A 12,489-nucleotide genomic window follows, 5' to 3' on the forward strand; every position below is an offset into this window, starting at 1 on the left:
GCTTCTGAAGTGCTGAGGACTGGAACGCCTCCTCACTCCGCCTCTAATCCCTCCCTGTTTGACTGACAGTCAGCTGGAAGCCGAGCCCTGTTACTTATGTGAATTGCAGCTGACTGATTCCCTTTAAATATTTTCTTAAAAATCCTAAAACTAACTAGTTATCAGCACTCATGACAATTGTTACATAATCATTCATTGCGCAAATTGGTAATAAATATTCTGTTGTTTCTCGATTACAGGCGCGTTTCTATTCACATGTCGCATTGATTCCGGCGCTGCTGCCTGGTAAGAGCGCACACATATTACAATGTATCCTCTTAGTCTTATATATATATAAATATGGTAATAATTATGACTCCAGCTCAGGTCACATTATGTTCATTATCCGTAGAGCGCCACTCATAGCCATGTGATCATAAGTAGTACTGAAATCCCCAATAGGATCGCTCCTGTGGCCACACTGATGTGCGCGGCTCCGTCGGGAATTGTAGCGTTGATTCCTCGGTTATTACAGAGGTCGGTGTTGCAGCAGAATATAATTTTGGAATCTCCAAGTGAGTCCGGATCGTCGGCAATACAGCTCGTAGATGAGGAGCAGCCGCGGATCACAACCTCGTTCCCTTGAAATGGGAAACCTGAAATATAATATAGACAGTATTATTATTCCTTTTAGGGGTCCTGGTTGATTCTGGTTGTTTATGGTCATGTCCAGCACATTTACCTAAGAGGAAAACAAAGAGAGTGCTTTGTGGTAAATCACTAATACAATATCTTATAATGCCCACACCGTAGGCGTGCTGAGCAGTCCAGATAAGGTTGTTGTAAGCAATGGGCAACCAAAAACAACTCAAAACAAAGATACAATCCTAGTGTGATAACAGGAGGAATAAATAAATAGTAGACAGGTAAGTACATTCATCTGCAATAAAGGGACAACATGCTGAGAGCATAAATCCCACCCTTGAGGTTGATGTCCATCACATGGTTAAAATCAATAACTATGATAAATAAATATGGAAGTGATTAAAAAAAAGTATGATGGTAAGAGGTTCTGACACATAAAAAACCTGAAGTCATACCAGATAGGGAAGTGTTATCATATAAGCAAATGAAAATTATAAAAAAAAAAAAACAACAACAAAAAATGCTAAAAACCAAGAATCCATGAGGAAAAGCAGAATGGCATAACTTGGGGTAAACCTTATACCCATGATGGTGCCACGTAGTAACATAGTTCATAAGGTTGAAAAAACCTATAACCCTAATGAGTCCCTAATGAGTCTCTACTTAGTTGATCTGGGGGAGGCAAAAAAAAAAAAACTTAATACTAGAGGTAAAAATTCCTTCCTGACTCCAAATATGTCATCAGAATAAATCCCTGGATCAACGTTCTGTCTCTATAAATCTAATATACATAACCAGCGATGTTATTACTCTCCAAAAATGCATCCAGACCCCTTTTAAATTCTTTTACAGAGTTCCCCATGACCACCTCCTCAGGCAGAGAATTCCACAGTCTCACTGCTCTTACAGTAAAGAACCCCCGTTTGTGCTGGTGTAGAAATCTTCTTTCCTCTAGACGTAGAGGATGCACTCTTGTTATAGATACAGTCCTGGGTATAAATTGATCATGGAGAGATCTCTGTACTGTCCCCTGATATATTTATACATAGTTATTAGGTCTCCCCTAAGCCTTCTTTTTTCTTAACTAAATAACCCTAATTCTGATAATCTTTCTGGGTACTGTAGTCCTCCTATTCCCCGTATTACTCTGGTTGCCCGTCTTTGAACTCTCTCCAGCTCCAGTATATGTTTTTTGTGCACTGGTGCCCAGTACTGTACACAGTATTCTATGTGTGGTCTGACCAGTACTGTACACAGTATTCTATGTGTGGTCTGACCAGTACTGTACACAGTATTGTATGTGAGGTCTGACCAGTACTGTACACAGTATTCTATTTGTGGTCTGACCAGTACTGTACACAGTATTCTATGTGTGATCTGACCAGTACTGTACACAGTATTCTATGTGTGATCTGACCAGTACTGTACACAGTATTCTATGTGTGGTCTGACCAGTACTGTACACAGTATTCTATGTGTGGTCTGACCAGTACTGTACACAGTATTCTATGTGTGGTCTGACCAGTACTGTACACAGTATTCTATGTGTGGTCTGACCAGTACTGTACACAGTATTCCATGTGTGGTCTGACCAGTACTGTACACAGTATTCTATGTGTGGTCTGACCAGTACTGTACACAGTATTCTATGTGTGGTCTGACCAGTACTGTACACAGTATTCTATGTGTGATCTGACCAGTATTGTACACAGTATTCTATGTGTGGTCTGACCAGTACTGCACACAGTATTCCATGTGTGGTCTGACCAGTACTGTACACAGTATTCTATGTGTGGTCTGACCAGTACTGGACACAGTATTCTATGTGTGGTCTGACCAGTACTGTGCACAGTATTCTATGTGTGGTCTGACCAGTACTGTGCACAGTATTCTATGTGTGATCTGACTAGTACTGTACACAGTATTCTATGTGTGGTCTGACCAGTACTGGACACAGTATTCTATGTGGTCTGACCAGTACTGTACACAGTATTCTATGTGTGGTCTGACCAGTACTGGACACAGTATTCTATGTGTGTTCTGATCAGTACTGTTGTATTCTATGTGTGGTCTGACCAGTACTGTACACAGTATTCTATGTGTGGTCTGACCAGTACTTAACACAGTATTCTATGTGGTCTGACCAGTACTGTACACAGTATTCTATGTGTGGTCTGACCAGAACTTAACACAGTATTCTATGTGTGGTTTGACCAGTATTCTATGTGTGGTCTGACCAGTACTGGACGCAGTATTCTATGTGAGTTCTGATCAGTACTGTTGTATTCTATGTGTGGTCTGACCAGTACTGTACAAAATATTCTATGTGTGATCTGACCAGTACTGTACACAGTATTCTATGTGTGGTCTGACCAGTACTGTACACAGTATTCTATGTGTGGTCTGACCAGAACTTAACACAGTATTCTATGAGTGGTCTGATCAGTACTGTACACAGTATTCTATGTGGGGTCTGACTAGTACTGTACACAGTATACTATGTGTGGTCTCATCAATCCTGTACACAGTATTCTATGTGTGGTCTGACCAGTACTTAACACACTATTCTATGTGTGGTCTGACCAGTACTGTGTACAGTATTCTATGTGTGGTCTGATCAGTACTGTACACAGTATTCAATGTGTGGTCTGACCAGTACTGTACACAGTATTCTATGTGTGGTCTGACCAGTACTGTGCACAGTATTCTATGTGTGGTCTGACCAGTACTGTACACAGTATTCTATGTGTGGTCTGACCAGTACTGTACACAGTATTCCATGTGTGGTCTGACCAGTACTGTACACAGTATTCCATGTGTGGTCTGACCAGTACTGTACACAGTATTCTATGTGTGGTCTGACCAGTACTGTACACAGTATTCTATGTGTGGTCTGATCAGTACTGTACACAGTATTCTATGTGGGATCTGATCAGTACTGTACACAGTATTCTATGTGTGGTCTGACCAGTACTGTACACAGTATTCCATGTGTGATCTGACCAGTACTGTACACAGTATTCTATGTGTGGTCTGACCAGTACTGTACACAGTATTCTATGTGTGGTCTGACCAGTACTGTACACAGTATTCTATGTGTGGTCTGACCAGTACTGTACACAGTATTCTATGTGTGGTCTGACCAGTATCTGTACACAGTATTCTATGTGTGGTCTGACCAGTACTGTGCACAGTATTCTATGTGTGGTCTGACCAGTACTGTACACAGTATTCTATGTGTGGTCTCATCAATCCTGTACACAGTATTCTATGTGTGGTCTGACCAGTACTTAACACAGTATTCTATGTGTGGTCTGACCAGTACTTAACACAGAATTCTATGTGTGGTCTGACAAGTACTGTGTACAGTATTCTATGTGTGGTCTGATCAGTACTGTACACAGTATTCCATGTGTGGTCTGACCAGTACTGTAAACAGTATTCTATGTGTGGTCTGACCATTACTGTGCACAGTATTCTATGTGTGGTCTGACTAGTACTGTACACAGTATTCTATGTGTGGTCTGACTAGTACTGTACACAGTATTCTATGTGTGGTCTGACTAGTACTGTACACAGTATTTTATGTGTGGTCTGACCAGTACTGTACACAGTATTCTATGAGTGGTCTGACCAGTACTGTACACAATATTCTTTGTGTGGTCTGACTAGTGATTTATAGAGTGCTAGAATTATTTCCTTGTCGTGGGCATCTATGCACCTATTGATGCCTCCTGTGATTTTATTTGCCTTGGCAGCAGCTGCCCGACACTGGTCACTACAGCTAAATTTACTATTAACTAAGACTCCTAAATCCTTTTCCATGTCAGTCGTCCCAAGTGTGCTCCCATTTAATACATAATCCCAGCCCGGATTTTTCTTCCCCATGTGCATTACCTTACATTTATCAGTGTTGAACCTCATCTGCCACTTCCCAGCCATAACCTCCAACCTATCCAGATCCATTTGTAACAGTTCACTGTCCTCTAATGTGTTATCTACTATACACAGTGCACTGTCCTCTATTGTGTTATCTACTATACACAGTGTACTGTCCTCTATAGTGTTTACCGCTTTACAGAGTTTAGTATCATCTGCAAAGATTGCTACTTTACTATTCAACCCCTCTACAAGGTCGTTAAATATATTAAATAGAACAGGACCCAAGATGGACCCCTGTGGTACCACACTAGTAACAGTCACCCAATCAGAATAAGTACCATTAATAACCACCCTGTGTTTCCTATCACTGAGCCAGTTACTTATCCACTTGCACACATTCTCTCCCAGCCCCATCCTTCTCATTTTATGCACCAACCTTTTATGTGGCACTGTATCAATTTTTTTGGAAAAATCCAGATATACAACATTCAGCGATTTCCCCTGGTCCAGTCTGGAGCTCACCTCCTCATAAAAGCTGATCAGGTTAGTTTGACAGGACTGATCCCTCATAAAGCCATGCTGATATGCATCCCAGAATTGCATCCCTTAGAAAGCCCTCAAACAATTTACATACCATGGAGGTTAAACTAACAGGCCTATAATTCCCGGGGTCACCTTTTGATCCCTTTTTAAATATTGGTACCGCATTTGCCATGCGCCAGTCCTGGGGAATAGAGTCCCTTAATATTAAAAATAGGGGTCTGTCTATCACATTACTTAATTCCTTTAGAACACGGGGGTGAATGCCATCTGGACGGCGGCAGATTTTTTTTTTGTAGGCGGCACTGTATTTATTCCTGGGTTAGACATGTGACCTGTACTTCTTCCTGGGTTAGACAGGTGACCTGTACTGGGGCGTTTACCTTATCTCGCTGTATTTCCCCTGGCATTTCATTTTCCCCTATGAATACCGTGGAGAAGAATTTGTTTAATATATTTGCTTTTTCCTGAGCCCCGTTTATAACTTCTTCCTCATCATTTTTTAAGGGGCCCACTCTTTCATTTTTTATCTTTTTGCTATTTATACAGTTAGAGAACATTTTGGGGTTAGTTTTACTCTCTTTGGCAATGAGTCTTTCTGTCTCTATTTTTGCGATTTTTATGTTTTATTTTTTTTTTTTTACATATTTTACATTTTTCTCTATAGCTTTTTAATGCTTCTTCATTGTCATCCTGTTTTAGTAGTTTAAATGCTTTATTTTTGTCGTTTATTGCCCCCTTAATATTTTTGTTCATCCATATTAGTTTTCTTTTATTTCTATAAGGTATATACATCTTACAGTGAGAATTTAAGATATTTTTAAAATTCTCCCATTTAGTGTCAGTATTCTTGTTTTTGAGGACATTATCCCATTTTATATTGTTAAGGGCTTCTCTGAGTTGATCGGACTTTGCCTTCCTAAAGTTCATTGTTTTTGTGGCCCCTCGAGAGATTCCCTTATTGAATTCATAATGACAGACAGGTAAGTATAATAGTAAAAGCTCGTCTCCTCTGCACCCGCTTTGTTCAGCTATGTTCTTCTTATAGAGTCCCTTAATATTAAAAATAGGGGTCTGTCTATCACATTACTTAATTCCTTTAGAACACGGGGGTGAATGCCATCTGGACGGCGGCAGATTTTTTTTTTGTAGGCGGCACTGTATTTATTCCTGGGTTAGACATGTGACCTGTACTTCTTCCTGGGTTAGACAGGTGACCTGTACTGGGGCGTTTACCTTATCTCGCTGTATTTCCCCTGGCATTTCATTTTCCCCTATGAATACCGTGGAGAAGAATTTGTTTAATATATTTGCTTTTTCCTGAGCCCCGTTTATAATTTCTTCCTCATCATTTTTTAAGGGGCCCACTCTTTCATTTTTTATCTTTTTGCTATTTATACAGTTAGAGAACATTTTGGGGTTAGTTTTACTCTCTTTGGCAATGAGTCTTTCTGTCTCTATTTTTGCGATTTTTATGTTTTATTTTTTTTTTTTACATATTTTACATTTTTCTCTATAGCTTTTTAATGCTTCTTCATTGTCATCCTGTTTTAGTAGTTTAAATGCTTTATTTTTGTCGTTTATTGCCCCCTTAATATTTTTGTTCATCCATATTAGTTTTCTTTTATTTCTATAAGGTATATACATCTTACAGTGAGAATTTAAGATATTTTTAAAATTCTCCCATTTAGTGTCAGTATTCTTGTTTTTGAGGACATTATCCCATTTTATATTGTTAAGGGCTTCTCTGAGTTGATCGGACTTTGCCTTCCTAAAGTTCATTGTTTTTGTGGCCCCTCGAGAGATTCCCTTATTGAATTCATAATGACAGACAGGTAAGTATAATAGTAAAAGCTCGTCTCCTCTGCACCCGCTTTGTTCAGCTATGTTCTTCTTATACATAAATGCTGAAAATAATACATTATATTCCATGTGTGGTCTGAGTAGTGATCTACATAGAGAAAATACTGTGTTCTTGTCATGAGCCTTTAAGACTCTTTTGATACATCCCATGACTTCCTGGCTGCCTGGCATTGGTCAATAAAGTTACATTTACTGTTCACCAATATCCCCTATATCCTTCTTGGCGGCCATGTAACCCAGTGATTTACTATTTAATACAACCTTACATTTATCAGACCTTATAAAAATTCACAGCTTATTATAGGGAGCCCCTGCCTAGTCAGCATATACATAAGTTTGGACAAGGATCATCATTCTGTGTTAGCAATTCATAAACATATGCAAAATATAACAATCTGAAGTCATGCCATATAGGCAAATAATACCAGATAAGCAAATGAGTAATGTAAAGATGCTAAAAACCAAAAATCACTGAGGAAAGAGCAGACTGGCAGATCTTGAGGTAAACATTGTACCCATGGCGGTGCCAGATGAATACATAAATGGTGGACAGGTAATGTGCTCTCTACCAATAGAGGGACAACATGGTGAACGCACAAATTCAACCCTTGAGGTTTATGTCCATCACAGGGTTAAAATAAATCAATATGGATGTGATAAAAAAAAAGTGTGATGGGAAGATGTTTTGACACATAAATAACCCCAAGATTGATAACTTGTCTTGGTTTTGCAATCCACTCAATTCCTTAATTCCTTTGGTCGTCTCCTCAGCACAAATTCACCAATATCCCCCATAGCCTTCTCAGGGTTAATCTGTGATTTACTACTCAACACATAATTGTAACAACTTTACATCAGACCTTATAAAATTCACAGCTTATAATAGGAAGCCACTGCCTAGTCAGCATATACATGAGTTTGGACAAGGATCATCATTCGGTTTTAACAATTCATAAACATATGCAAAATATAACAATCTGAAGTCATGCCATATAGGCAAATCATACCAGATAAGCAAATGAATAATGTAAAGGAGCTAAAAACCAAAAATCACTGAGGAAAGAGCAGACTGACAGAACTTGAGGTAAATATTGTACCCATGGCGGTGCCAGATGAATACATAAATGGCAGACAGGTAAGTGTGGGACAAAAGAGGGGAAATATGGAGAGAGCGTATAGAAGAAAATCATGTGCATTAAGTCCAAACCCACTGCAGCCAATAAATGAGGCGCAGGCTCAGATAATCATCAGGGAAAGAAAAGCTGTGGATTGGCTAAAGTGAGTGTAGTGTATTTTGTTATTTTAAAGACTTAGGCTGCATCCACATCACATTTGGGGCATAAGGCAGCTGGTGGGAATATTTGAAAACTGACTACTACCCTATCTCCGCTGGACCGATGCCATACCCTTTTCATTTTAATCAGCCAGTGACTCCGGTTGGGTAATTTTTGGACTGTTTCTGTTTTTGTTGTGGACTGAAACCGATGCAGACCCCTTTGGCTGTTCGGGCATGCTGGGATTTGTAGTTTTCCAACAACAGGCAGCAGGCTGCATAGGAAACATCGCTGTAGAGGTATTACTACTCTATGGTTCAAAACTTTCCCAGGAACAGAATTTATAATGAAATTCCAAAAATGATGATTTGATGACAGATATCTTGGCATCTCATGGAGGGAGCACTCACCTACATCTGGGCTCAGTACGGTCGTCTTGCATACATTACTGCTGCTCGAGCAGTTCCTCTGCTCTGTACACTCTGAGCTCAGTGTTTCATCCGGGCAGTAGTAACAAACTATTGATCCACCTTAAAGAGACAAAAAATGTAATAAGCAAAAACATAGCAAAAAATAAATAAACATAATTAAACACTACTGTCTAATATATAAACAAATTAACTTAGCACTTACTTCATGTCATGTCTTATACCTCATCACATATACCTCATCCAGCGCTGTATTTACAATTCTAAAGTTAAGGGGTTTTCCAGTATAAAAAATGATCAAAAAGATGTGTTGCTAGGGTTCGGGTTAAAAAAGAAAAAAAGTGATAATTACCCTGATTCCCTGCAGCTCCTTCCAGTCCCCTGCTGCTCGTCTCTATTCCCGACTCCTGAGATGAGAGGACAAAGCAGGACCTGCCCGCTCAGCCAATCACTGCCCAAGACTGGACAGCACTGTGGTCACTGATTGGCTGAGAGGGCAGGTCCTGCTCCAACTTCTTGTCTTGGTAACAGGAAGAAGAGACGAGCATGGAAAGATCAGAAGGAGCTGTGGGCGACCAGGGTAAGTAAGTATTGCTTTTTTTTTCTTTTTTACCCAAGCAAAACATAAAAAATTATACAGGACTAGATTACCTCTTTAAATGATGTCTTATACTCCAGTTACAGCTATTGCTGCATTTAAAGTTCAGCTGTTGCATCATGTTTTATCTATCAGTCTCCTCCAGAGCTGCAGTCACATCACCTCCAGAACTGCACTCACTATTCTGCTGTTACATTGTGTCTTGTCCTCCAGTCACACCCAGAGCTGCAGTCACTATTCTGCTGTTACATCAAATCTTATACTCGAGAGCTTCACACACTATCCTGCTGTTATATCATGTCTTATCCTCTAGTCACCCCCAGGGCTGCTTTCACTATTTTTCTGTCACATTGTGTCTTGTCCTCCAATCACACCCAGAGCTGCAGTCACATAGAAACATAGAATGTGTTTGCAGATAAGAACAATTTGGCCCATCTAGCCTGAATCCTATCAATAGTCCCTGGTCCTATCTAATATGAAGGATAGCCTTATACCTATCTCTATCTTATATGAAGGATAGCCTTATACCTATCCCTATCTTATATGAAGGATAGCCTTATACCTATCCCTATCTTATATGAGGGATAGCCTCATACCTATCCCTATCTTATATAAAGGCTAGCCTTATACCTATCCCTATCTTATATGAAGGATAGCCTTATACCTATCCCTATCTTATATGAAGGATAGCCTTATACCTATCCCTATCTTATATGAGGGATAGCCTCATACCTATCCCTATCTTATATAAAGGCTAGCCTTATACCTATCCCTATTTTATATGAAGAATAGCCTTATACCTATCCCTATCTTATATGAAGGATAGCCTTATACCTATCTCTATCTTATATGAAGGATAGCCTTATGCTTATCCCTATCTTATATGAAGGCTAGCCTTATACCTATCCCTATCTTATATGAATAATAGCCTTATACCTATCTCTATCTTATATGAAGGATAGCCTTATACCTATCCCTATCTTATATGAAGGCTAGCCTTATACCTATCCCTATCTTATATGAATGATAGCCTTATACCTATCTCTATCTTATATGAAGGATTGCCTTATACCTATCCCTATCTTATATGAAGGATAGCCTTATACCTATCCCTATCTTATATGAAGGATAGCCTTATACCTATCCCTATCTTATATGAAGGATAGCCTTATACCTATCTCTATCTTATATGAAGGATAGCCTTATACCTATCCCTATCTTATATGAAGGATAGCCTTATACCTATCCCTATCTTATATGAAGGATAGCCTTATACCTATCCCTATCTTATATGAAGGATAGCCTTATACCTATCCCTATCTTATATGAAGGATAGCCTTATACCTATCCCTATCTTATATGAAGGATAGCCTTATACCTATCCCTATCTTATATGAAGGATAGCCTTATGTCTATATCTTATATGAAGGATAGCCTTATGCTTATCCCATGCATGTTTAAACTCCTTCACTGTATTTGCAGCGACCACTTCTGCAGGAAGGCTATTCCATGCATCCACTATTCTCTCAGTAAAGTAATACTTCCTGATATTACTGCAGGAACCTTTGCCCCTCTAAATTAAAATGATGTCACTATTCTGCTGTTACATTGTGTCTTATCTTCCGGTCACACCCAGAGCTTCCCTCACTATTCTGCTGTTATATCATGTCTTATCCTCTAGTCGCCTCCAGAGCTGCAGTCACTATTCTGCTGTTATATCATGTCTTATCCTCTAGTCGCCTCCAGAGCTGCAGTCACTATTCTGCTGTTATATCATGTGTTATCCTCTAGTCGCCTCCAGAGCTGCAGTCACTATTCTGCTGTTATATCATGTGTTATCCTCTAGTCGCCTCCAGAGCTGCAGTCACTATTCTGCTGTTATATCATGTCTTATTCTCCAGTCATCTCCAGAGCTGCAGTCACTATTCTGCTGTTATATCATGTGTTATTCTCCAGTCATCTCCAGAGCTGCACTCACTATTCTGCTTTTATATTGTGTCTTATCCTCTAGTCACCTCCAGAGCTGCAGTCACTATTCTGCTGTTATATCATGTCTTATTCTCCAGTCACCTCCAGAGCTGCAGTCACTATTCTGCTGTTACATCAAATCTCATACTTCAGAGCTTCCCTCACTATTCTGCTGTTATATCATGTCTTATTCTCCAGTCATCTCCAGAGCTGCACTCACTATTCTGCTTTTATATTGTGTCTTATCCTCTAGTCGCCTCCAGAGCTGCAGTCACTATTCTGCTGTTATATCATGTCTTATCCTCTAGTCGCCTCCAGAGCTGCAGTCACTATTCTGCTGTTATATCATGTCTTATCCTCTAGTCACCTCCAGAGCTGCACTCACTATTCTGCTGTTACAGTCACATCCATGTCATTTTTGTGTTATTGCAAGGCATGATGGGATGGTGTTCAGTATGATCAAAAGAAGTTAAGTCTGTTGCTGGGAGACTCTAATATGTCCCAGGTACAAGGTAAAAATAAACTAGAAATATCGGAGAACGCATGAAAGTCGCGCACAAATAGTGTTGCAGGCTCTGCTTTGGCGCAACGTTTGCACAAAAAAGTAGCAAAATTTTCGCCACTGCGTCGGTGCACGGATAAATTCCCCCCACATTGTCTCCTACAAAAACTATTTCTAAAATAATGAAAGAAAAACAATTAATAAAGAAAACCTTAAAATGATCAGCGCTCGCCCAATGATCAGCGCCCGCCCAATGATCAGCGCTCGCCCCAACACCCCCCCCACCAAAAAAAGCCAAAAAATAGAAATCATCAATCAAAACAGCTTCAGACTCTTCAAAACTGTAGAAGAAAGAAAAATTAAAAGCAAAACTTTTCTCTGTAATTTACCCCCAAATCATCAAAATAAAGAATAGAACAGGACGCAGGTTATTTTACCGCGACGGGAAAACAGGGCGAGAGCAACGAGAAAGACCCAAATAATCTTCATGGTCCTCGAGATGGTCCAGGTCTTGTCGTGAGGCTCCTGAGAAGGTCGTGGAGGATCTGAGATCTGACGGTGTCGCCTCCTCTATATATAATGTCGTGTCGGCTCCGTCACTGATGATGATGATTTCCGCTCCGGAGGGTTTGCTCCAAAATCATCTTTATTTAAGGTAAGAGGAGCAGCCGAGCGTTCAGCACGTCCTCCAGACTCCTGGCGCAGAACACCCTGTCACATCACCCACTCAGGTATTTCAGGTTACTAAATATCGTCCCTCGGGGCAGAATGACTAAGGTCAGGGAGCTGTCAGCGTATCCCACACGGCAC

At 40.0% G+C, this 12,489-nt stretch overlaps 1 protein-coding gene across 1 annotated transcript; it reads right to left on the minus strand.

Moving 5' to 3' along the window:
• Nucleotides 1-399: 399 nt before the first annotated feature.
• On the minus strand, nucleotides 400-12,168 carry LOC130274602 (secreted Ly-6/uPAR-related protein 1-like). Its single transcript, XM_056523037.1, has 3 exons — nucleotides 12,117-12,168; nucleotides 8,594-8,713; nucleotides 400-635 (listed from the first exon to the last, which is right to left on the minus strand). The coding sequence occupies exons 1-3, from the start codon at nucleotides 12,166-12,168 to the stop codon at nucleotides 400-402; spliced, it is 408 nt and encodes a 135-aa protein (XP_056379012.1).
• Between the last annotated feature and the right edge of the window lie 321 nt (nucleotides 12,169-12,489).

The sequence above is a fragment of the Hyla sarda genome, chromosome 5 (genome assembly GCF_029499605.1).
Source record: "Hyla sarda isolate aHylSar1 chromosome 5, aHylSar1.hap1, whole genome shotgun sequence".
Lineage (NCBI taxonomy): Eukaryota > Metazoa > Chordata > Amphibia > Anura > Hylidae > Hyla > Hyla sarda.

Coding starts and splice junctions, on each gene's coding strand:
- LOC130274602 (XM_056523037.1), bottom strand. CDS start 12,168: ATGAAGATTATTTGGGTCTTTCTCGTTGCTCTCGCCCTGTTTTCCCGT. Junction 8,714..12,116: donor CGCCCTGTTTTCCCGTCGCG/GTAAAATAACCT, acceptor TGTCTCTTTAAG/GTGGATCAATAGTTTGTTAC. Junction 636..8,593: donor CGTACTGAGCCCAGATGTAG/GTGAGTGCTCCC, acceptor ATTATATTTCAG/GTTTCCCATTTCAAGGGAAC.